The following is a 27,717-nucleotide window of genomic DNA, read 5'->3' on the forward strand; positions in this document are numbered from 1 at the left end:
TCTTGAAAACCAAACAAAAATATCACATCACCCTTACAAAAACAAACGAACAAACTCTCAAACCCAAAACTTCTCCATCTTCCAGGACCTCCCACAAATAACACTATTTTTCTTTCATACGCTTCCTCCATCCCCAATATCTTTCCTTACCGATTAGGAGAGAGTTTAAGATCGTGGCTGTATCTTACGGCTGTAAAGAAAGGCAGCTGCTGCGGAGTTGGCGAAGCTGCTAGACAGGCTAACGAACAAGGAAGAGGGGGCTTCAATGTCTACCTCCACTTCCCTCTACTGATAAAAACCAGACACTATTAGTACAATGCATCAGAGTGGGTTGTCCTGGGCAATCAAGAGGAGGTCCCCACTATGTGAAGTAATACTGGTCAACCAAAGAGAAGTTGGCACAGGTATGGAGCTGTGACCATAAAGCCATCACATGTCCTGACATAAGCAATTTTGATATAAACTGTCTCTGATGAGAGCAATAGCCTGACTCAACCTGCCAGCACACAAACAGGAGCAGTTCTAGACTCATCTGCAAGATTGGGAATGAAGCAATACAACTCATGAACCAAGTTACTGAACAAAGCAACAAGGTTCTTTTGTGTAAGTGGCCCAGTCCACAAGTGTACTAATTATGTTATTTTGGAGTTGATTTTAATTGAGAATATTATATAATGTTAAAATAACTCCACAGGTATATTCTGATTTTGTATCTTGCAAGCACACCACAAGACTACTCTTCTGGTTTATCAGTCTCTTGGATTATACTTCATAATTGTTCTTCCTCTGATTGGAATACTAAAATTCCTAACAGAAGGTAGCATTAAACCTAGAATCTGGATAACCTCTGCCATGAATAAGCAACCTACCAGTTGCATATGTTACCTAAAACTGGTTTGAGATGGGAAATTTCAGAAATGTTTTTGTAACAATGACTACTGCCTGATGGGAGGAAGGAAGCTAAGCTGGATCATGATGGAACATCAAATGCCAGAGGGCACTCCAGGAAGAGCATAAAACCAACCCAGATGACTTATATGATTCCACTCACGTCAAGTAAACATTATTTTAAAATCAAGAAGTCTAAAACATGGATTAAAGAAAAGCATTCACAAATATGATGTGAGCTCTAAAAAGGATTAATTTTTTTTTTGGTATTCACAAACATTTTGTTTTGGTTTTATGTTTTAGCAGAGGCAGTTCAGCATGCTACTCAGACAGAAGAGCTTGTGCATGGATGGTTCCTGCAGAAGATGGCATGGCAGCTTAGTGGAGTGGTGGGGGCAAGATGGGACAATCCTGGCCTGAAAGACTCCAGGTAGATTGCTGTGCTTAAGGCTAGTACTACGTGCATCTGTTCAGTTCTATACAAAGAATGTATATGGTTTACGGTGAGTAAGTCTAAATTCACTAGAGAGGTCTGGAAACTGCCAGATATTAATAGATCAGAAGAGGGAAACTTTTAGGAAGGTGCCTCTATTTAGAGAATGGATGCTGTTTACCTAACAGTGCACAAAAGCAAACACTTTGTGACATTTAATTTACTTATATACAACCAAAGTGACAAGCTGAAAGACTGGCAGAAGATCCACAACTCCACATTCATGCCAAAATTGTTTAGTTAGCCTTAAGATATGCAAGTTTCTGCCAAGTAACTAACCAACAGGTAGACATAAAATAACACTTTAGTTGTGCACTGTATTTTATGATCTTTGTTTCTTATTTTTATTTTATTATTGTATTATTAGGAATTGTAGGAGTGCCTACAAGATCCAGTAACAGAGCAGCGACCTACCATGTTAGGGACAGCACAAAACCAGAACAAAGACACAGCCCATAATATAAAAGGCTAAAAATGTATTTAGTTGATAGTCACTTCTTGAAGTTTTCACATTTTCTTAAATTAATTGCTATGTAATATTTATTTCATTTTATGCAATTCACTTTTATTTAGCTGGGATTCATGTATACTATTTCAAAAACATCTAAAAACCTGTCTTGATTATGCAAGACATGTCGAACAGCTACTTGACTGCTTTGTCAAGCCAACTTTGTACGCACAGTATTTTGCGGACGGAAGCAATTTTACTTCACTCAGGATCTAAGCCAATTTAAAGCAAGCAACCTCCAGCAACATTTACAATGAGATTTTGCTACAAATTCTGAGGGGAGGGAGAAAAAAAAAATTAAAAATGGCACTCATCTATGAAAAGTGAGTTTCTGTTGACACTGGATTATTAGACAAACTTTTTTAATACTTTCTTTTCCTGACACTCAACATAGTCCTGAACTATGGGTACAGCACCATTTGCAAAGTACTGGAAAAAACACTGGAAAAAAGGAAGTACACAGCTAGTGTTTCAATGATTTGTCATCTTTCATCTGATCACTTACAATAGGATAGTCAATATCCATTTCCTTCCACATGACCTCAAGTTTTAGATAAGTTTTCCTTTTCTTATCATTACAGTAAAGAGAGACACGAGTCATAGCTGCAGAAATCCTAACCTGGTTTGTTATATAGCTTTTCTTGAGTCTTCTGCAACATAAGCCTTCCCTTCATCTCACAGAAGCACATCATATCATACAATGGTTTGGGTTGGGAGGGACCTCAAAGACCATCTAGTTCCAACCCCCCCTGCCATAGGCAGGGACATCTCCCACCAGACCAGGTTGCTCAAAGCCCCATCCAGCCTGGCCTTGAACACTGCCAGGGAGGGGGCAGCCACAGCTTCTCTGGGCAACCTGTGCCAGTGCCTCACCACCCTCACAGTGAAGAACTTCTTCCTAATATCTAATCTAAATCTCCCCTCTTTCAGTTTGAAACCGTTACCCCTCATCCTATCACTGCACTCCCTGACAGAGTCCCTCCCCACCTTTCCTGTAGGTCCTCTTTAAGCGCTGGAAGGCCACTGTAATGTCTCCCCAGAGCCTTCTCTTCTCCAGGCTGAACAAGCCCAACTCTCTCAGCCTGTCCTCACAGGGGAGGTGCTCCAGCCCCTGATCATCTTCGTGGCCCTCCTCTGGAACAGCTTGAGCAGGTCCATGTTCTTCTTAGGCTGGCAGCTGCAGAGTTGGATGCAGTACTGCAGGTGGGATCTCACCAGAGCAGAGTACAGAGGGAGAATCACAGAATGGTAGGAGTTGGAAGGGACCTCTGGAGATCATCTAGTCCAACCCCCCTGCCAGAGCAGGTTTGCCTAGAGCAGGTCGCACAGGATCACATCCAGGCAGGTTGTGAATATCTCCAGGGAAGGAGACTCCACAACCTCCCTGGGCAGCCTGTTCCAGGGCTCTGTCACCCTCAAAGTAAAGCAGTTCCTCCTCATGTTCAAGCGGAACTTCCTGTGCTCCAGTTTGTGCACATTGCCCCTTGTCCTGTCACTGGGCATCACTGAAAAAAGCCTGGCCCTGTCCTCTTGACACCCACCCTTTAGATATTTATAAGTGTTGATAAGGTTCCTCTCAGTCTTCTTCATGCTAGAGCCCCAGGTCTCTCAGCCTTATAGGAGAGATGCTCCAGTCCCCTCATCATCTTCACAGCCCTCTACTGGACTCTCTCCAGTAACTCCCTGTCCTTCTTGAACTGGGGGGCCCAGAACTGGACACAGTACTCCAGATGTGGCCTCACCAGGGCAGAGTAGAGGTGGAGGAGAATCTCCCTCGACCTGCTGGTGACACTCTTCTTAATGCACCCCAGGACACCATTTGCCTTCTTGGCCACAAGGGCACATTGCTGGCTCATGGTCAACTTCTTGTCTACTAGAACTTACAGGTCTTTCTCCACAGAGCTGCTCTCCAGCAGGTCGACCCCCAGCCTGTACTGGTGCATGGGGTTACTGCTCCCCAGGTGCAGGACCCTACACTTGCCCTTATTGAACCTCATTGGCTTCCTCCCTGCCCAACTCTCCAGCCTGTCCAAGTGTCACTGAATGGCAGCACAGCCTTCTGCCATGTCAGCCACTCCTCCCAGTTTTGTATCGTTGGCAAACCTGCTGAGGGCGCACTCTGTCCCTTCAACCAGGTCGTTGATGAATATGTTGAATAAGACTGGACCCAGTACTGACCCCTGGGGAACACCACCAACTACAGGCCTCCAGCCGGACTCCGCGCCACTGATCACAACTCTCTGAGCTCTGCCCTTCAGTCAGTTCTCAACCCACCTCACTGTCCACTCATCTATCCCACACTTCCTAAGCTTACCTGTGAGGATGTGATGGGAGACAGTGTAAAAAGCGTTGCTGAAGTCAAGGTAGTCAACATTCACTGCTTTCACCTCATCCACCCAGTCAGCCATGCCATCATAGAAGGCTATTAGGTTGGTCAGGCATGATTTCCCCTTGATGAATCCATGCTGACTACACCTGATAATCTTTTCCTCCACATGCTTAGAGATAATAGCCAGAATGACCTCCCTCGACCTGTTGGCCACACTTCTCTTGATGCAGCCCAGGATGCAATTGGCTTTCTGGGCTGCAAGTGCACATTGCTGGCTCATACTCAGTTTTTCATCCACCAGCACCCCCAAGTCCTTCTCCACAGGGCTGCTCTCGAGCCATCCATCACCCAGCCTGTATCTGTGCTTGGGATTGCCCCGACCCAGGTGCAGGACCTTGCACTTGGCCTTGTGGAACTTCATGAGGTTTACATGGGCCCACCTCTCCAGCCTGTGCAGGTCCCTCTGGATGGCCTCCCTTCCCTCCAGCGTGTTGACCACACTACACAGCTTGGTGTCATTGACAAATTGCTGAGGGTGCACTCTATCCCACTGTCCATGTTGCCAACAAATTCATATCAGTTTACCTACCTTCTGCATTAAGATGCATGGTTTCCAGAGGTCCAATAAATGCGTATCGCATTCCCAATCCATCAGACATCACAAGGTCTAAATCAGTAGGAGATACTACTCCTTCCTAAGTAGCAAAAGTAGGACAGGAAGAAAGATTTGTGAATGTTTGGTTTCAATACAAACCTTTTTTTTTTTTTTTTAAAAAAAAATGCTTTCTGTACATAATTAAAAAATTGAAGTGGGAATAAAAAGTAAGGCTAGGAATAGCAGTTAGCTTGCAAACAGAAACACAATTGTTTGCCAGAAATGCCCAGCTATTATGCAAGCCTTCCTATGGTTCAGTATAAACACTCATTCACATCTCTAAGATTGCTGTACTTCGTAATCCAAACACACTTTGACAGTATCTTATTTTTAAATGTATAAATTAATACATTTCTTCACACAATATGTATTATTTGTCCATACTAGTTTGCCTGATACTTATTATTTAAAATAATTCACGTACCAAAATTAAACCGAGCTGTTTATGTTAACCACTATACTTTTTACTCAGAAAATGAGAATCCGAGAACTCGGAGCAAATGTGACACTTTTAATAGCACATGACTAAAAGAGTTTATATGAAATCCAAGTACTATACCAGCCCTTTTAAATACAGGAGTTTTGGCTAAATCTTACACCTCCCTTGATATTCTCTTAGTGCTGGATTTTTGGGCAGAGTCACAATTGGCAGAACGGGGGTGCAGCAGTGGTTACTACTGCTGAAGCCACTTGCAAAAAAACCTGGGACCAAACACGCAGGCAATGCAGCTGCCACTCCCTCCCACAAAACTCACTGAACACTCAGCCTATCCAGCCTCAACCTGCCCAGGTTCTCGAGTTCATTGCCAGCCTTGCATCTCTGAGCTGGCAGGATATGGAGCATGCAAAACGAAGCATTTCTTCTGTTAAAAGGTGAGCACTGCTGTTCCACCCACATGGTAGCACATATGGGAAAGCCAACGCCCCCATCAGGTTAGGGCAAGCTCACGAAGGCTTGGGAAAAAAAAAAAAAAAAAAAAAAAAGACTTAACAGTTCATTACCTTAACAGATTTACTTGAGAAGAATAATATTTATTATACGAGGTTGTTTTCCACCTACTAGAAAGACAGGAATTAACTAAGACATGTTCTAACTACTTCCATCAGATAAAGCTTGGTTTCAAGAACTTGCCGCCTTTATTCCCATAGACAGCAGGACATTTCCTTCTAGTTAAGAAGGTGGAAGAGGCGCTGAACTGCTTCTAATCTGTCTCCTCACCCTACCCTGAGATGTTCTCCCCACTCAGTGCCTCTTTCTCCACAAGCCCTTTGAGCTGCAGAACACAAGTATGTATACTCATCTGCTTGGCCAAAGACACGTCTTTTTCTGTTAAATTTCCCTCTCGCAGGGCCCTGTCTGAATGCTCCTTCATATCACACAGTGATCAGCTAGAGTTACGGGCATGCAGGACAGCTCTCCTGACCTGTTGTAGACATCGACATCTGAGCTAGACATCTAGACTCTCTTTATAATCACTAGGGAGAAAAAGGAAATCAGCATCCTAAAGCACACATCTAGAATAGGTAAGATGAGTTGTGTCCTAAAAGGGCCTAATTCTCCTCACTGACTGAAAGATGAGTAAGGAGCTTGGATGTCAGTGTCTACATTGTAGAAATCCCATCTTAAGTGAGCTGAATCCCACCCACTGTCTTCCCGTGTTCACCAACTATATCATCTACTGTTACTTTAAAAGGAAGTTACAAGCCAAGGACCAACATAACTTCTACAGCTGGCCACAGACATCAAGTTTCATCATTTCAGGCTTAAATAGAGCCTTTCATAAGACTCAGCCTCAAGTCTCGATCTGTTAGCAGGCATTGCTCCTATCAAAAATAAGCCTGGCTGAATCCCTGTTGCAGGTGGATTTTGAACTCTGTCTTGAAAAGGAAACAATAACGTAACTATGAAGATCTACCCATCATACATGGAACACACAGCTCTGGTAACAATTTAATCAGACATAAAATGAAAGGGATGAGGAAGCATTATTTTTTTCAACTTAAAGGTACGGCATAGGCATGGTAAAGTAACACACCTAGAGGGAGAGAGGAAGGTCTGCATAAAGACAGGACTAAACTAAACCTCAGACAGCATTCGGACTACAGACCAGCATCAGTGTAACTAACACAGGCACTATACATTCTGTGAAAGTTTTTTCCCCTGACATGGCAACACAACTTCTCTGAACGACATCAGCAAAGTCAACAAAAGCACTCTCCTGTCGGGAGTGCTTCATCCAAACAATGGGTTGTGCTGGTAAAGCTGTGCTTGACGACTGAATTTTTTTTTCCTGGTTGACACGGATTTGTGGACAAAAGATTAACCACAAGTTCCAGACAAGCATTTGAACCACAGCGGCAGTTAAAAACTGTAAACATAACGTTTAAGAGCTAACGGGCTCTTGAAACGCTTCAGAATCATTGCAATTAATTTTCAAATTAAAACCCCATTTATTTCTTTTGATACCACAGTCCTCAGCTTCGGTACTGACATTTGAAGACCAAGTGCCCTCAGAACCATGAGATGAGTGCTTTGCTCTGGGCCTTCTGTCTATAGCTGTAATTTTATGGTTACAGCTGCTAAAAGGCAAAAATAGCTGCTACCAGAAGGAAAACATGACAGATCCCTCCAGCTGAGGGATGCATTATTCTATACATACGAGCTCTGTTTCTCCTCAGCACACAGACCCTCTTAAAGAAAAGCCTTTTACTTTTTCTCTTCAGAAATGAGAAACACATAAATGAGAAACAAGCTAGACCATCCTCCCCTGGGAAATAACCCTACTCCTCCTTAAGGAGATCGGTGGAATGATTCAGCAGGGTGGGTGCAAGGTCAGCAAGGTGTCTTCCACAAGGATCGGGGTTCATGCTAAGAAGTAAACAAGAAAGAGTTCCAACCCAGTTTCATTAAGTCTAGGTGTGAAACAATCTTCTCAAGGGGATTTTTCATCCTCTTCATCCTGGGTAATCCTTCTTGTAAGCCTTCCCCTCAAGCACTTGTCAGAGGGAAAAGGAAGCGTGTTAGAGTTCACCAGAAGCTTTCGCAGCTACAGAATTAAAATCTTCATTTAAAATAAACCCCACCAAAATCCTCAGTGACCCCAATAGCCAGTCAAATTTCAAGATTTAGACTAGCTCAGGATCCTCCACGCTCCTTGTGACACTATTTATACACCACCATCTCATCTTCCTGGAGATTTTGATCTCCTGGGATGCCGCAGTATTGTGCTAATGCTCCTCTGGTATTTTATTAGTGCTTCTCACTATGCAGGGACCCTTTTCTGCTTTCCAAAAACCTGTGGGGGTTCTGTAGCCTCCACCTTTAGGCCCTGACCCAACCTGCTTGGTTTTAATCAACAGTCTTTACATCTGTGAGTCACATCCACATTGCAACTTCTGTCACTGACTTGATTTGTAATCGTATTAAATGTGACATGGCCAGAAAAACAGTATTACTTTTTCTCATACTAACGACAGATCACGTTCTCCTACTCACTCCAGTCTGTCTATAGAGTCATTTTGGACTACACTCTGGCCTGGACCACATACTTTCTTGTCTCCAAATTTGCCACTTCATCGTCCTTACCTCCCAAATTCAGTTGTTTTTTTTTTCTGATTGCCACTAAAATATGCATTCTCTCTCAGCAGCACTTGTTAACACCCTTTTCTTCACTATCACTTTAATCAAGTCACTTCAATCCACATCCTGATGAGATCTTTTTCCAGTCCTGTCATTTTGAACATACGACGTTTCTCCTAGATGCCTCTACCAGCTCCATCTCATCATGTTTGAGAAACTTGTTATCCTACACCCTTCACACCTCCTTACTTTGCTGGACTTTATCTTCCTTCTGCCATGGCACCCTCACTCACCTTACCCTGTAAGAAACACTTAGTATCAACACTATTTTTCTCCCTGGCCCTTTAAATGTCCTTTTATGATATCCCCCCTTTTATGGGGCACTGTAACTAGATGTTTAACACTCTACCTTATCTTTGATCTTTTGGAAAGGTCCTCTGGATAACACTACAACACAATTATTAATAATAAGGAATTTGGAATTTAAAAAGTCTTGCCAGCATGTAAGGACTGCCAAGCTAGTCACCTGAGAAGGGAGAGGTCCATAAATTAGGGACTGAAGCCAATGCGCCTGATTGCTGTGAAAATGAACTAAAATGGACACATAGCCAAATCATGACTACTTATTTTCCAAAAGATTAACAAAAATGGCAGGGTTGCCCATTCTTCTCATCTTACAATGACTATAACCTAAAAGAAAACCCACTTTTAAAGAAAAAAATTAAGACAGTATCAAAAGCTCATAAAGAGAAAAATACAGACTCTAAAGACACTTATCATAAGATCCATCACACAAAATAGTTTTAGCAGGTTCTTAAAAGCAGCTGAAATTCCTAAATTAGATCAGGGCTGAAAAACTGCCATGTTCTACTCACTATCTCTGCTGCTGTATTTCATGACCTCCTTGCAAATTGCAGGTGACGCTTAGAAAAATGTTTCACCAAGATAAGCTTTCACTCAGTAATCCACTCAGTAAAAAGACCGTGCTAGATGTTCAGAGTAAGGTTTGAGACTTCTCAGTTAAAGCATTGGTGAAACTGTTTGGTAGTTATTTTCTGGATGAAGTCAACCAAAACTTTACCTTTGGAACAAGACTAAGTCAAGCTAGTTAACTAACATTCTTTTGCAACATAATCCCAAGCTACCGTAGAATGTATTAGTACCGGTAAAAGTACAAAAGTAATAATGTCAGCAGTACACAGGGTTCCAAACTTACAATATCAAAGTTCAGGCTTGAGAAGAAAGGAATAAGGATCTTCAATGTCAACATCTCACAGTACATCTTTTATACTCTCATCATAATGAGCTTTGTAACACTTCTACCAGAGACCTAAGAATTTAAAACATAAACAAGAAACCAAAAAGAACATCTCTCACACATGTTGTATGGTTCTACAGAAAGTTCTCAGATTTTTCTCAGTTATATGACCCTAAAGAGACAGACTGGAGTGGTCCCAGTATCTGCATTTTCATTGAATAAATGTGGAGCATCGGCAGACAGAGCTAACTGATGCAAAAAGTTCCTACGACAAACACCTGCATTGCCCAAGTGCTCATGACTTGCAAGTCAAAACAATGTTCAAAAAGACATCTTGTCACACAGACTAACTCAGACCCAAAATGAAACATCTCATTGTTGCACTCTGCCTCAAAGGTGAGCTCTTGTTCAAATTCCTTCTTTTAGGCCCATAAATGAATTGACGGTCTTTGCTTCTAATTCTTGTAAAGTCAAACTTACGGATCCTTAAATCCACGTTCCTAATTATCCACATCGCCAAAGTTCTCAGCACCCAATTGTATGTCCCCAAATGAATTTTCATTCTCCTGCTTTCCATCAAATCAGGATCTCAACCTTCAGGCCTCCTAATTTTTCACCACCTTAGCTCTGCACTTCCCACTCCCAGTCCTGCATTCACAGCACTCATTTTGTGCTCAGCTTCAAAATCGTAGCCTCCCTGTGTATGCTCCTGGGGACCCAAGCACCTTTGGCAAAGACAAACTGTATCCCAATATCCACATTTCTCATTGCTACTTTCATCACTTTGCCCTGAATTATGCTTCTCTCTCTGCTCTAGCATTGATGCCCATATACAATTTGAGCACCATGTGGAGTCTGAGCCTGAACCCAACCTGCTGGCACGGCCTTACCTCAGATTCCTGGCTGCGTTATAGCCTCTGCTACTTTTGGACCCACACGGTGGAAGCTGATGAGCCCCACACATCATCCAGCAAGCAGCTATATTTCCCACATTGCTTTCCATAGAGCCCCATGGTCACGTTCATGCTCTGTAACAGAGCCCTTCTCCCATTGAATGATCCCTGTCCACACCCAACACAGCACTGCTGAAGTAAAAAGAGACACTGGCAGGTCATCAGCTGCCAAGCTACAACTAGGAACTAAAATGTATCCTGCAAGGTGTTCAGTCCATTTGTGATAAAGTTTTCCAGATAAATGTTAGTACACCGGTAGCTGCATGTCTGTCCCAATGCATTTTTTAACAGCACATTAATACTTCCACCAGAGAAGCTTCCGCTACTTTCTTGAATGAAATAAGCAACTGACTGAAAAAACAAACCAAAACAAAAAAGACGGTCCATGCAAAGGTGTCTGAACTTGGACTTTGGTAACAGTATATGTGTACATGAGTGCATGTATAAGATCACTTTGCTGCCATTACTATAAATATTTTTGAGGTGATGACACAGATGAGAACTTTCAAGCTTGCATCTCAGCAGAGTCCTCAAAAAACAAGACAGTTGTTTACAAAAAGGGGCTTTTAAGTTTTAAGATGATTTCAAGGGGCTTCAAAACACTTGGAGACTGCTGCTATGCTTCTCTCCTGGTTCACACATAGCGTTTATATCTGGAATATTTATGTCCTTGTTATGTAGCAGTGAGCTGATACACTGCACTGCAAATACAACAGTCCAGCAACAACACAGATTTTTGTCAAGCACTCACCATGTTAAAACTAAACAAAACTTATAACAGAAATAGGAGCACTGATTGGTTTATGACATGTAACAGCAGGCATACAAAGATACTTGTTCAGACCTTTACAACCACCAACAAAACAAGTAAGCTTGAAATTATGTTTTATAGTTCTGTCTCATTGTTCTTTTACAATAGTCAAAAGCAATATACAATTATTAGCATAATAATACCACAATGTTCATAAGTAATTCCATAAGAACATCTGTGTTCTGCATCCACACTGACTTGGATTGCCTCATCCAATACATGCAATTTACATATCTAACCACAAAAGGATTAAAGCAGTCATTTTGGACAGGAAAGCTTTATTAATATGTCCCTCCTAATATTTATATGTTCTCTTCCACTCCCAGTGCTTCTTAGGGTACTGAAAACTTTTATTACCAGAAGGAATCAATGTGAGTAAAAGTTAATTTTTAGGATACTCTCAGACTGCGAAGTGGGGAGGCTGACGCTTTCAGTATTTTAACCCTCAACAATCAAGGACTGAAAAGTGACTTAAAAATCAGAAGCAAGAAGTATTTTTTCCCCAGTTTGAAAGTGGAAAACACCAAAAGAAAATAAATAAAAGGCAATAAAAATTACTAAGTTGGCAGCACAACAGTAGAAACACAGAAACTGCCCCAGGCCTGCAGCTCTCGCCTATGTGTAGTGATTCTCCTCCCATCAGAGGCAGCGTGTTGCCTGAAGTCACACAGCTGACACTGCACACCTTTGATACCCGCTATTTGTCCAGGCTTTTGGAATGGAAATACAGCCATCAAAGCTGTTAAGAGTTTAAATCAAGTACATATACATTTGAAACACAATGAAATTATACAAAACCAAAACAACTTGGAAACTTTGATGATGCACAATGAAAGCAACTTTCATTACCCTGGTGAGGCCACAGCTGGAGTACTGTGTCCAGTTCTGGGCCCCTCAGTTCAAGGGACACAGGGAACTACTGGAGAGAGTCCAGAGGAGGGCTGTGAAGATGATGAGGGGACTGGAGCATCTCCCCTACGAGGAAAGGCTGAGAGACCTGGGGCTCTTTAGCCTGGAGGAGATAAGACTGAGTGGGGACCTTACCAACACTTACAAATATCTAAAGGGCGGGTGTCAAGAGGATGGGGCCAGGCTCTTTTCAGTGGTGCCCAGTGACAGGACAAGGGGCAACGGGCACAAACTGGAGCACAGGGAGTTCCACCTGAACATGGGAAAAAACTTTACTCTGAGGGTGACAGAGCACTGGAACAGGCTGCCCAGGGAGGTTGTGGAGTCTCCTTCCCTGCAGATATTAAAACCTGCCTGGATGCAGTCCTGTGTGACCTGCTCCAGGTGAACCTGCTTTGGCAGGGGGGTTGGACAGATGATCTCCAGAGGTCCCTTCCAACCCCTGCCATTCTGTGATTCTGTGATCTGTCAGTGCTTCGAGCACTATTTTAACACTATTCACATACCACCACCCACACAAAAGCATCCACACAGGTTCATCCTAAAGGTTCACCTCAAATCAATACCTCTTTTCCAACAGTAGCCCATGAAGGGTTCTTACACTCTTTCCATAACCAAAGACCAAATAGAGACCGATACTTTCAATGATATGTACTGCCTCAGCTCCCAGCAGTCCAGTCTTTTGAGACTTCAACAGCTGGAGGTTGCTTCTGCACGGTCTTCCTCCAACAAGAATGTGTCTAAGTGTTCCCTGATCCCATTCATATTTTTAGCATTCTAGGTTTCTATGGCAGAGACTTCCACAATTCAGTTTACGCCTCTCAGAGACACGAAAGAAGCCTAGCAGATTTTTGAGGCATTACTTCCCTGGCTACCTGTGCTGACCAAGGCTATTGTATCAATATGCCTATTCGTCATCACACTCACTGGTCCACAACAACTTTTTGAACTCTTTTAAAAGAGCTAAGGTGTAAGTGCTAACTTCCATTTCTGCAGTATTATGCTAGTTGGTGTGTAAAAAAGGTGCTTAAATCAATATTTCATCAATATGATATGAGTTTTGGGATTCTTGGATAAGTTTCACTTCTCCTTCACAGTCCGTCATTACTCATTTACTCCTTCCTCCTCCAAAAATCTTGTTCTTAGCACAACTTGTTCTACTTCCACATTAGTTCCCTTTCTTTCAAGGAAAGGTTACGGTGTGGAAAACCTCCTTAGCAGTGAACATCGCAGTTCAGCTAGCTTTTTCCCCACGAACTTACCTTCCTTGTTCACATTTTTAGTAGTTGTTTTTACATTTTTATTCTCAAAAATCTTTTAATCAGTGTTATTACAGTTTTAAAAGTAATTTAGAGGTTACTATACTTTCTATCCTGTGTCTTTCAACATGACTACAGCTTTCTGAAGGGGTTTTTCTTATCATATATTTCAGACTTCATATTAACTTTTTTAATAACAGAAACCTTTTTTTTTTTAAATTTAAAGAAACATCTCCAGTAGAAGATCAGCTCCTTCCTAATAACATTGTTCTACTTATTATTCACCACCTCCTTCATATTGTTGTATTGTGTTGCTAGTGGAAGCTGACTACAGGTAAGTAAAATCATTCAGCAACTATGTTCAGATACTGCTTTGGAAAAAGAGTTGCTTTGTTTACGATAGGTTAATATCACTACCTTAGTTTTATGATCTTTACTTATATTTGTGTGCATGGTTGTTTTAAACAGCTCGAAAAATCAAAACACTCTCCATGACAAAAAAGTAAGACCTACTCAAACCCAGCTGAATCTCTTCTCAACAGAATAGCAATAGACTCATAATTCACCTCTTCCTGATGAAAGATCAGACTTTGCAGCGCAGAACAGGTAACTGTGGGAAAAGCTGAAGGGACACAAACAAATGATTCTCAGCTAGAAGACTGAATGGGTAGGAGGAGAAGAAATCTGTCTTTACCGACAAGTATCAAATAACTGTTGAACCTATGAGTGCAATTCCTGAAAGGCCAAAGAGAAAACCATTTAAAATATTGTCATAACCACTGCACAGTACAGCAACATTCAGAAAACAAGAGGAAATGATGAGACAACCTAAAAAAAGAAAAATCAATATTTTGAATTCGGTGCTTTTAAGACTGTTCTTTTGATTGTCCTGAAAATGACAGTATTCTGCAAAGAAAGCAGGACAAAGTATAGTGGTTATGATCATATCACCTTGTTTTTGTCAGTCTTTGCTATTTATAACTGACATTACTTCTTACTCTTTTTAATTTATATGTTAATATATATTTCACATTCATAAGGGACAGTTTAACAAAGATGACAGAAATTTAAATATACGATCTTGCTTGTCACATCTACGAAACTGTCAGTGTGAGTGTAGAAATTGGGAAAAAAAAATACATACACCCGCAAGTCTCCAGGCTTCACTTATCACTGCATACTGGAGCCGATTCAGAACAAACCCCTCAATTTCTCTGCTTAGTTTGACAGGAGATTGACCAATCTTCTTCATCAGGGCATACGTTCTCTCTGTAGTAGAAGGATCTGTTTCTGGATGAGGAACAATTTCAACCAACGGCACAAAGTAAGGTGGATTTACCTCAAGAAGAAACATAAAACAAGAATGTCAACTATCAACAGATCAACAGAACAAGTTATAGCTTGCTACTAGTGTGGATATTTTCCAGTGAGCACAGTAAGCCTGATCTTCAGACCCTGAAAGGCTTCAATCCAATAAAAGCTGGCATATTAATTCAAATTTTAAAAATAATTAATCTTGCATTAAATATACTCTGTTTAACCCCAGACAAATTCATGGAGCTAGACTAATAATGCCAGTACTCAAACAGTACTAGAAGACTTTATACTGACTGGAGTAACTGATGTTTTCTCAATATTCAGGCTGTTTGTTGTTGTAAGACATATGGTCACCACCTGTCCTTCCAAATGAAGCAAGGCATTTCCTTTTAGATATTCAGGAACTTTATAACAAAATTATTGCTGAACATCACCTGTAAGATGCAACACTTAATAGATAAGCTGATATTGGCCCAAGCCTGTAAATACATGCTAAACACAGTAACAGATATCACAGAAAACATACTTTGAAAAAGTTGCAGAACAGGCTACCTTCAATACTATACCTACTTTAAGAAAAAAATTACCTTTCCCTAACTCTTTCCAAATGTAATTTCTCATAAAGTCAAGACTTCTGTGTAATTTATTTTTGAAGTAATAAACAACAAATCTGAAGAACATCCTAGAAACAGCTACAGTTCTTCAGTTCATAGTGTTACAGGCAGTAACACTGCCTGCATGTTCTTTCCAAAAGCAGCAGTCCTTCAGCCATATTCTTAAGGTGTTACACTCCATGCTCTGTCTAGTTTCCAGGCAATAGTAGGAGCTAACATACCATAAATTACTACCAGAAATAACACTGACATTTAAAGAACAGTAATCAAATACTGATTCTTTCCCCGTGCTCCCTTATAGTCAACTGCTCTTAACTGTGCTCATGTAAATGCAAGTACAGGATTTAGTCACAGCAGCACATAAGCAGTCTTTCCTCTCCGCGCGTTCTTTCTTTTCAGTACTTTCATAGTTCCCTTTACTTCAGGGTCTGACCAACGCATAAGCTAATGTAGGTTACAGCTGCCCTAACTACTGATGTAACACACTTCATCCCCTTTGAAATGCCCTGTGTTGCAACATAACCTCTCTGTCTCTTCAGCAGTGCCACCACCAATGCTGAGAACAGCATGATGGGTGCCATCACAGGCGTGATGCCAGGCAATTTAGCAAGACCCTATACACTGCAAGCACCAAGATGTTCTCTGAAGGCTTTTCTAACCCTCAAGTATATCACAGGTTCCAATCAGGAAAAGGACAAGTTAATTGTTGAGAGAGACTGAGGCTACTATAAATTTCTTCCAAGATTAGTGTTGACAGTCTTCTTATTGAAATATTCTATTTCATGAACTTGGCATGGGGAGTATATGGGCGTGTTCGTGAGCACACTGAGGAGACTTAGGAAGACTTTTTTTAAGATTGAGATAATAGATGTTGGTAAAAACTAAAAGTGGTAAAGCTTAGTGGATGAAATTAGGGGTGGGGGAAGTTTTCTAAAAATGAGAAACCTTTCTGCAGGGAGCAGAACTTACCTTATTCAGCCTAACAAATTGAAAGCTAAGAAAACATATGACAAAGTAAACACAGAGAAAGAATTAAGCTACACAAAAGCTTCCGACAAACATCAAGTTGATTTTAATGGACTGTTAATAAGATTGGAACAAAAATTAGAAGACAGAAATAACTTCCATCAGGAGTAGAGGAGTTAAAAAAAAACAAAACAAAACAGATAGAGCATAATACATTTTTAAGGTGATTTGATTAGATGGTTTCTCGTACAGCAAGGGACTTCACTCAATGGCACACAGTCTCCTCTAGCTCCGTATCTCTAGCTGCGTGACCTAGCAGGTGTATACAGCACATGAGGAATGAATCGCTCTGCAGCTAACCTCTACAAATACGCTGCCTGAAACTACTTGCAGAGAACAGCTGTACCTACAAGTATTGCATGCACTTCTACCACACACCTGGGCTATGGGATTTAATTTACTTTTTCTAATTACTGAACCTATTGCTGTGTTAAGCAAAAGGATGCCCTTCAGGCATTTAATTATATTTTCCCTCAAGACGCTCACCTGTGCCAGAGGCTTTACAACTTTAGCTTTTAATTTTTCTGGTATATCAAATTCCACACTTCTTGTTTTCACAGCATCTTCCAGAGCTGCTTGCTTCCTGCAGCCACTATTTCCTATGTCCTACTGGTATGTTCAAGATGTTAGTGAGGCCATGGTTAAAACAAATAAAAACAACCCACCAAAAGCCAACAACTACTACAAAGCAAGCATGTTTCCCAATATAACAGATGCAGAAAGGCCCCTGGAAAAGTACACTCCTCTTTGAGTAAAGCTGAGATTACTAAGAAAATAGTCTCTGTTGGACTGCAAAGCCATTTCAGAACAATTAGACATTTTAAGGGGCTCCAGAGTATTTGCTTTGGAAAATAGATACATCCTTACAACATCAACCTAGAAAATGTTTACGCAGACACTAGCTACTTTTCCAGATCTGATAAAACCTGGTTTCAGAAGTGGCTCCTACTGCAGCTCCAACTAAAGAAGTCAACTGGTACAGACCAGCTTGGGAAAATAGTAAGAAAGAGTAATGTAAAATCAAAGACTGACAGTCAGAGAATAGGCAGAAGCCCATGAATTGGTTAAAAAAAAAAAAAAAATCATAGCTATAGTTACTTAATAAAGAAGCCTAGAAGAGACATTATTTCGTCTCTTGCACTACAGAAAGTTACAACCCTGGAAATACACAAATAAGGAACTACTGAATTTTAGACTGGAGACAGGCTAAACCGAGGCACAAATAGTATGACTTTTTTTTTTTTTTTTTTTTTTTTTTCAAATTAAAAGGGGTTGAAAACTATACAGAGAGAAACAAATCCTTTTGTTTCTTTTGCTTCCAAGTCACCTCAAGGCACAATGGTGGTAGAGGGGTGTTAGAAAAGGACCAACCAAATGCTTTGACACTGCAGGATTAAGCTACAGGTAGCTGTAGAGACCTCAAAGCAGTGCTGTATTTTTGTGTACACACTGCCACTCTTGAGCATGCCCAGGGAGCTGACATTTATTTTATACCCTGAGGGATGCCCTGGAGAGATGACATGTATTTACCAAGTTGCAGGCAGCAGAGCAAGTTTCTCCAGATACTGCAAACCTTCACAACGACAGTCCTCTTAACTGATCTCTCAAACACCAGACTAACATTAGGCTAACAAGTTCATTAGCTGTTGAGTAGTGGAAAACAAAAGCAGTAAGAATCCCAGTGATCAAGACAAAACACTCTTCTATGCCTAGAAGAGACGTGATAATGCTGCTGTCTGGCAGCCCCACACAGACCCCTACAGAGGCTCAAAAGTGCTCTTCAGCATTTTAAGGTTCTGCTGCCACCTCTAGTCATGCCATTTCTGCATCGCTGCCCTGCCCCAGCTGGTCACAAAACACGCAAATTCAGCTCCAAGTACAATTTATCCCATTTTATCCACTTGCTTTTCCTCTTTAGGTACACCGCTTCTTCATCAGAAGTCTGAAGAAACAAGAGTAAAAAGCTTCCATCTTTCATTGACATTACCTGACAAGCAGGTACCCTACTTCTACACATGCAGCTCACTGTTTGGATCCTTACTGTAACCCAAAAGCAGCTGAAAAAGGATACTAGAAAAGACTACGATGCCATAAGAAGAAAGTAGTGAGTTTTATAGGTTTGTCTTCAACACACAAAATTCCTACATTTTGAGAGCCAGTAGTTTGAGTAACACACAATATGAGCACAACAGCTTATACAGAATGTACCTTGAGCCAACAGGATGAAACATGCATACGTCCTCTCAATTTAGTAGATGCTGCTGCTCACAGAACGACCAAACTAAGCTCTTCTGATAAGTCAGGCCCTGCACACTAACAATGGCACACAAGCACTCCAAACATCCTTCTATATCTCTCAGTCTGCAGGGAAGAGTTTGGGATGCAGTCTAGTTAAACACCCGTACTACTACAAAAACAAAACATGCCATTATACTTACTGGATGTGACACAATACACTGCTTAACATGTTTAAGGCCAGTGAACAATTTGCTGGGTAAGAGACATGAGGTCGAGCTGCTCAAGATAACATTGTCACCAACAAGAAGGTCTAACTGACTGAAAATCTTCTTTTTCAGTTCCAGGTTCTCGGGAGTACATTCCTGGGAAAAACAAAACAAAACAAAACAAAAACAAAACAAAAACACAAAAATCAGTACAAGTCTTCTAGTTCAATAGTATTTATCCATATATTTCAGACTTCACTGATCCCACCTTGACACCTAGGAACTCGGCACAAACCATCTATTTTAATCGGCCTAGATATACCAGTGAGTCATAACACAAAAATACCTTCCCACATATAAAGAAACAGAAAGCCCAAGAGTTTCTCTATAGCAGAAGATGGACCACCACATACCACATTTAACACAAACCAAATTACTCTGCTTTGTCTAAAACATAGACTTCTACTCACACATACAGATAAGACAGCATGGAGGAATAAGACCTAGTCTCCATTTTTTTAAGAGAATCTCACATGAGAAAAGTCAGTATTCTCTCTCAGACAAGATGGAAATTATAGGTGTGTCTCATAAGAAGACAAACTTACGACCTCCAGAACTGTGACAGGAGATTCCAAGGTACAGTTCTGGAACCTGCACTGAAACACCTCTCAGTGATCCTCACACTTTAAATTCTCCATTCACTTTAGCTCTGAGAGATTTCTGAAGCAGAATGTGCACTACCAGAACTTCTCCCAAAGCTATTGAGCACATTCAGCTCTGCAGTATTGTGTGAAATTTCACATGTATGAGCCAAGAGCCACAATCTACAGTCACTAGAATTTCAAAGTTATCCTCAGGAGCTGCCTGAAGGAGAGCATGCAGAAGTCCACCAGTCTGGGAGCAACAAGGACACTGGAGAATAACTACAGCAGATCCCACAATCAACAGGAAAGACTTCAGTCTACGAGAAAAAAAAACAGGGGAACAAAGCCAGCTTGTTTTCTGTGGTTTTTTGAAGGGTTTAAAAAAATCCAAACAGGATCCCAAACTTGCAAACCCTCAACCTTCCCCTTAAAACACACAAAAAATACCTGCTCTCTTCCACCTCTAACCTTCTCCCACCTGTCAGTACTTCATTCTGTCCTTCCTGTTATGCTGAACCACACACGAGGGTAGGGAAAAAGACCATACATTTAATATAATCCAAAATTTACATTTAACACCTACTGTTTCAGACAGACTCTGTGGCAGGAATGCCCAGGGCCAGAGTTTTTAGCCCAGTAAATGCATTAGAAGTAATTTAAAGTCTTAAAAAATAAGCAAGTTGCATGTAACAGTACTAAAAGTTCCACAATTCAGAGACAAACAGGGTAATTTAAGAATTCCAGATAAAGCCTAAAGTAATACACAGCCTTATCAAAACAAAATGATACTCTGCTTATAATTCCAGGATCCCTGCTTGCTGGTTAAGTTCAAATAGTTTCTTTCAGTAAAGCCAAAGATGAAGAGAACTCTGCAGATACTGTTCAAGCTAGTAAAAGAGTTGCTCTGAATAGCTTTATTGTGAACTTGAAACTCTAAGCCTCCTCTCACATCAGATGATAATCAAAAAGGCAAACTCAAATCTGCTGGAAACTCAAACCTGCCACGGTTACGTAAGGTTTCTGAATGGGCTATTTGCTTGAAGTTTCTTGTATAGTGTCACAATTGTATTCAGATTGTTGGACCACTGCAATAAAGTTTCTGTCCTCATCAAGCACGCAATTATTTTCTCAGAGACACCAATTCCCTGAAGAACAGGGAGAAAATTAAGCTCTAAACAATCCATTAAACAGGAACCTCACTTGCTGTCAGTTATGGGGCCTGGAGAGGTCTGAAGCTATTCTGTTTACCCTGAGAAAGAGAAGATCAAACAGTGAGCAGATAAGATACAGTTTTAAAGCTACCACAGTCTCTCTCAAAGAGTCAGTGCACAAAGGTTAGCATACACCTCTACGCATTTTAAGTGACACTGTATATTTCTGTGCCCTTTTTGTAGAGAAGATCACACTTCTCGTTTGCAGTGAACAGTACACCTTTATTCCAAGGCCTCAATACTTGAACAAGGTTGCTACTAATCTGACTTCCAATTTAAACTTTATTAGATATCTTTTTTAACAGCCTGACTACAACATGACAGTTGTTCATTTTAAAACCCACCTCCTGAAAGAGCTGTATTTAATTAAAGGCTTAAGGGCAATAAGCATTACACTGTTCAAATACATGTTCAGAAAACACATAGCAGCTACCTGACCAGCCTGTGAACTCTTAAAGAACTACACAAAGATAAACACGTACTAGACGCTCTCCCTATCAGACAGCACTGATATCCAGACAAGGTGACTGAGGTCTAGTTGCCCCTAATTAAAAAGTTGACACAAGCCCTTGAATGCCAGTACATGGAAAGCTAGGGAGTTTTCCCTGTTTAAATCCAGTGTCTTCGTGGTTTTGTACAGCCCTTTCCCACCACGCTACCTAACATTTGTGCTCCCGCTCATCTACAAGCACAACTTCATTTACCTATATTTAAATGCTGGCATCTATCCAGGTTCTTCCTATCCATTCTCAGATATGCCAAGGGAGCAACTCACCTGTACCACCTTCTAGGAAAACACTATCTTGCAAAGTATCTTCTCCTTACACTAGCAATGGGAATCACTGACAAGGCCGCGGATTTATTAGCACTGGGAGGTGAAAGAAACAAAGCATGGCCTGAAGTAAAGCACCGCAACACAGTGGTATGGTCCTGAAATAAGTGGTATTGTCCTATACAAGCATGTCAGTATAAGATGAAAGCCAAAGATTTCAACTGGCATGTAGAAGGTCAAAGATTAGTAACCATTCAGCAACAAGCAAGCCACTTTTGTAAGAGCATCTAGAGATGCTGTTCCAAGGAGCAGCATCAAGCCCTCTCAATAGCAAGTATGGAGTCTGATGGGAGTCGCCAAGTATAAGGAACTGCTGAATAAAGAAGTTTGAAAGCCTTAGCTGCACAATGATCAGTTCCCACCTCCTGACCAGATTCCGTCTGCTGCATATTCAAAACATAATCATGAAAACATTTCTTCCCCAGCAATCCTAATACAAAGATTTATGATAACATAAGTTCCTGCAAGTGAAGATAGATCAATCTCAAGCTCTTCTAGATGCCTCTTCATTCTAGGACTGTATCCCATGCCATGAGATTCTTCCAAGCAGATTTTGGCCTCTACAGGCCAGTTTTCCCCCCTGAAGTCCTGGGCTGTGATCCCACTTTTTGTCTTGCTTCTCCTCTCAGGATCCTCAACTCCACCATTTCATGGTCACTGCAGCCAAGGCTTCCCCCTAACCTTCCCATCTCCAACCAGTTCTTCCTTGTTTGTAAGTATGAGGTCCAGCACAGCACATCCCCTCTCCTGCTCCTCAACCACTTGTGTCAGGAAGTTACCATGAATGCATTCCAAAATCCTCCCAAATCGTTTGTGCTCTCCTGTGCTGTCCCTCCAGCAGATAGTGATGTGGTTGAAGGCCCGCCATGAAGACAAGTGCCTATGACTGTGAGGCTTCTTCTAGTTGTCTGAAGAAGGTCTTCTCTTCCTGATCAGGTGGTCTGTAGCAGACATCCACCACAATGTCTTCCATATTGGTGGTCCTGTTAATCCTGACCCATAAACTCTCAACTGGCTCCTCATTCAAAGTGAGGCAGAACTTTGTGCATGCTAGCTCACAGCAGGCAGCTATTCCTCTCCTACCTTCGTCTTGCACCACACCTCCAAAACCTGTACTTCACTGCCTTGCTGCAGCTGCTACAGCAAGAGTGCTCTGTAGCCTTGCCCTAACCACAACTGAAGTTGAAAATTATTTCAAGAGTTCTGTGACTTCCCTCTTCCCAGTAAATTCAATAGGGCTTCAAGTAGCAGGTAAACTGTTTAGAAGCCATAACCACTTTGATTGCTACAAGGACACTCTTCGTCTTCCGCAGTTGAGGATCTCCAAACATGCCACAAACCCTGGCTCTGTTCCTCTATTTATACACATACAATTTACGGCATTTTAAGTGGTTTCAGTATTTCAGTGCTGCGATTTAGCTGACAATTTTGAGGCACTTCCGTAGAACAGTTCCCAGAGTCAAGTAACAGCAATCCTCTCCTCTCATAGAATGAAGCAGCTTTCAGAGCACCAAACCATCTCACAAGCTGGACCCAGCACTCCTGTGACAGGAACTCCATTACATCCAGCTTTTTGTGGGAATACAAAGATCTTCACAGGATTAAGAGACAGAGTTCTGAATCTCAGAAAAGCAGCTTTTCTGAAAGTTTTAGTGCCTAATCCATTTATACAAATACTTTCATTATCTTCTATAGCTATAATCCACTAGAAAAAGAACTTCAGGCGTAATTGTTCTATTTTCAATCTACCAAGTCACTTTAGAATGTCTTATTTCTAAATAAAGCCAAAGTAACATAAACCTACATAAAGCAGGGACCTGTGGATTTTAAACAGCATTCAGGTTATCTGTATAAAAACAAGCATTAAAAATACCTGAAAAAGAGACTTGGAAATTTAATTAAATGAAACACAGATTTCAAAGCACTACTACTATAGCTAGTGACTGTACAGTCAAATACAACTATTCAATATAATTTTACCACATCTAAATAATGATAATGAAAAGATTCTTGTAAAAACCTTGTTGACTTCAGAAAGAAAAAGTACATATGCTAAAATAATCTCTATGCAAATTAAACTGTGCAATTTTACAACCAATTCTGTTCCTAGCAAAGTTGAGGTTACTAAAGTTATCAAAGCAAGATTATTTGCTCCACTTGTGGATGCATACAGACTGCTGTGTTTCTATCATTACCACCATTTTATAGAATCCATATCAAACCCAAATTATACTTTAAATAAAAGTGTTTAAATGCTCACTACTGTCGTTAGTATTCCAGTGCTAATTATTATTCCTTCTATTTAGGCTTTTGTATTGACATCCTAGTTTGGCCTTCCCCTGCAGGGTTTACATCTGTATTTCTGTCCTGGAAGACTGAAGGTGCACCTTCTGTTAAGGAAACTGGAGCTTATTTCTTTCATAATTCATGTCAGACACTGATGTGCATTTCTACTCAGTAAACAAGAGTCATGTACACGAACTTGGGGAACTATACCACCTGCAATTAAAAAACGTGACATTTTGACTGTAGAGTTTGGGAGTTCAGATAGTGAAACAAGCAGAAAGAGAAAATGGTATTTTTAATATCAGAAAAAATTATTACATCAGAATATCAATTTGGCTTCAGATATTGTCAGCCATTATGATTTAGCTCTAAAATTTTGAATGCGTTAAATAGGTTGGTAATTTCGCAAAATTCAAAAATTATTACCTATTTCAAATGCAAGTACTTGACCAACAGTATTTTGGACTTTTCCATCATGCTCCCCCACAAAATGGCAAAGTAGTTTTAGATGCTTATTCTGATACACTTTAAAGATGTATAGTATGTGGATATACCAGTACATTAGGACACTAATTCAGACAAGGTGCCAAATAAAAATGCATCATTTCAAACTGCAAAGACGGTGGGGTGAAACATACTAGCTTCAGCCTCCTTTCAGAAAGTGTTACTACCCTCATCTGAGCGTAAAGGCAGGGACAGCAGCTGGGTAGGAGACAGAGCTGCTTGCTCACGGCTGTACTGTACCAGTTTGGGGTGGAGCACAGAAACATGACACACAGCTGTTACCGAAGGAGTCCCCAGGCTATTGCACACCTTTCAGTGCGGTGTCAGCATTTTGATCAGCTAAAATGAGGAAGATTAAAAGAAAAAAAAAAACAAAAACAACACAAAACCCCATACATAAGCCACCAACTGCACAGACTCTGACAATTGACATGATTATGTTAGAGCATGACTAGACCTCGAGCCCCCAGCAGCTAGTGCCACAGGGAAAGCAGGGGGAGCAACCTGGCTGTGCACCACAGCAGGCAGGTGAGGTTAAGTGGGACTGACCCTGAAACACTTGGAGGTGATGCAGGAACCCAAAGCATATGGGATACACACAAGGGAACAGAAGCTCATCAGGCTGTTTGCCCCTTTTCCCCCTGCAGATATTCATTCCACATATCTGAGTACACAACTTCCTCCAAGATAGTTTCAAGCACATGTCCAAATACCAGATCCTTAACAAAAATATGTTTGGCAACAAAAGACTCCTTAGACATAAACCAACTCTAGTTAGCCCAAAATAAGCCACACAACCTTGGCAACCAAGGCTTTATTTTGAACCAGAACAAGAACTGGTATCCTGTAAGCCAAGGGTAACAATTGCATGATAAGCTCCTTTAACTGAAAAGCAGACTGGCAATTTGTTAACAATGACAGGGCCACATTATTGACATTTCACACAATTATAAAAATATATAGAAATATATGCTCACATCCTGGGGCCTCAGTTACAGACTTTCTAAGGGCAGGTATGCACTGAAGTAAAATGTGCATTTTACCTCCACAGGGGAGAAGAAGGAATCACCACATGAGGATTTTAAAAACAGGTTAACCTACTTTTGACAGACAATTCTCTAGGTATGACTGATCCTGCCTGGACTGGACTAAGGAACCTCTGAAGTCCCTTCCAGCCTGATTTTGGATAATTCTGGAGTTGGTAAGGCAGCAAAGCTAAAGGTGAATCTTCTGATAAAGGTGGGGTGTTCTCATTAGTGCTCTGCTTCTCAGCAAAACAGCTTCAGTAGCAGGGTGGGTGGCTGGGTAGAACCCCCATAAGGGTTTAACTGCAATTCATAGAGAGTTTGAACTTGTTTAAATCTCCATTCAAAATATAGTTATAAGAGTAACATACAGAAAATCTACAAGTGCCTGGCTTTTAGAACAGTGTTAAGTTCATATTCAGAAAACCTTTAACAGAATTTGAATTCATCAACTAAAGGACAGTAGATGAGTAAGCTTATTACAGAGCAGTTGTAAAAGCCTAAGTTAAAACATCAGTACTTTCAGGCTAATTAATTTTTTTTTAAAAAGAAAAATTTAGGGCTATAACTCACTTCAAATCTAAAGACGTGATAACTTCTTAGTAGTCTTGAATTTATGAGCTCATACCAGTGTGAAATCTGATGTTTCTTAAATCCCCTCCTCTTGAGTGACATGAAAGACCGTTTACCACATGATAGCGTACAAGCAAATAACACTTTGGTAGGTGAAACCCAGCATTTAAATGGAAACATTTTGTACTTTCCTACAGTTCAGGAACATACCCTGTTAAGGAATTAGAGCAATAAAAATATCAAGTTACTGCCATTTTACACAGTTCAGCATAAGCGACTGTTTTACAAATGTCTGCTCAACCTTTAGTACAAAATACAAAACAGGATTTGAGGAAGTACTAGTTTTCAGAACTAGATTTTCTAAAATCAAACTCACTAATTTGGGGGCAGTTTTGTGGGATTGTGTGTGGGTTTTTTGTTTGGTTTGCTTTTTGTTTAAAACACACAAAGGAAGGCAAGTTTTGCTTCATCTAGTGTCAGTATCATTCCACAAAGAGATCCATCTTCCTCTATAATGTTTATGTGCCCTGCAGAACTTTCAAAAGACAGACAAGCTGATCAGGCTGCTACAGAAGAGATGAAGATCCTTTTTGTTCCCTTAGGACAGGGCAATAAGACCTCAAACAGGTTGATTGACATCCTCCTCCCCACATCCTTTCTCAAAGGATCAGGTCTTCTGTTTTCTTCTACTGTGATCCCATCCACCCTGCAAAACACAGGCAGTGATCTAGGAAAGACAGTGGAAATACAATACAGCTGTAGGAAGGAGAACCTGAAGAGCAAGATTAACTGCTAGTCAGGATGTCAGTTAGGGCAATGACAACTCCCTGTAACAGGGACCAAAACAGGTCTGTAAGGGTAGAACAACACCAGTTGTTATATGCACAGGATAGATGAGGAGTGAATGTTAGAAAGTTTGGAAGGACAAAAGTCCATTCAGCAGCTGTGACACTGCCAAGCTGTTTACCAAACATTGTCTTCTAGTTCAACTCAAACACTGACATGATAAAATATTTTACATTAAGTCTTTGAGAACAGACAGTTTCAAACCCTAAAATCAGGAAAAGTTTTCTCACAACCTCTACAAAGGCAGCAAGTCAGGTCACATGCTTAAAATCAGCTCCCTCAGAAGCCGAAACATAACTTTTCAGGTCAGTGTTTAAGATAAGTAGAGTAAAACCAGGCCTAAAGTTATATTTAACCAGCTGAGAGCAAAAAGACTCATGTTTGTCTGTCCAGTGCTCAGAGCTGACCAGCAACCAGTCCAGAAGCAGCCATCTTACTAAATGCTTGCACACTCTGCCTTCTAGCAGCTTTGTATTTACCAAGGTACATCATTAACACAGCTTCCAAACCAGAATGGTCATCTGTCCTACGAGCTCAGGGCAGCTGAAGACTCATTGCTGTCTGTGGATATTCTCTCATCCACAGAAGTAAAGGAGTTCTTAAAAGCCATCAGGAAAGTAAAACAAAAACTAGTGGCAGAAACTGGTACCAGACAATCAAAGACAAATTTTTATGACAGGAGACACGAGACACCTAGTGTCAAGGCTCCCATGTCAATGCTAGTTTCCCATTCTGAGGCACCATCAGCCTTT

General features: G+C 40.9%; 1 protein-coding gene across 1 annotated transcript in view; it reads right to left on the reverse strand.

The window, feature by feature from the left end:
- The window catches only part of CRYL1 (crystallin lambda 1), a 64,892-nt gene that overhangs the window by 15,149 nt on the left and 22,026 nt on the right, over positions 1 to 27,717 (reverse strand). The window contains exons 4-6 of the mRNA XM_086481805.1: positions 19,039 to 19,200; positions 14,788 to 14,982; positions 4,808 to 4,913 (exon numbers count right to left, since the gene is read on the reverse strand). Coding sequence (XP_086337931.1) covers positions 4,808 to 4,913; positions 14,788 to 14,982; positions 19,039 to 19,200 — 463 coding nt within the window. The remainder of the gene's footprint in view (positions 1 to 4,807; positions 4,914 to 14,787; positions 14,983 to 19,038; positions 19,201 to 27,717) is intronic.

This window comes from Leptosomus discolor, chromosome 1 (assembly GCF_034619465.1).
Source record: "Leptosomus discolor isolate bLepDis1 chromosome 1, bLepDis1.hap2, whole genome shotgun sequence".
In the NCBI taxonomy this organism is placed as follows: Eukaryota; Metazoa; Chordata; class Aves; order Leptosomiformes; family Leptosomidae; genus Leptosomus; species Leptosomus discolor.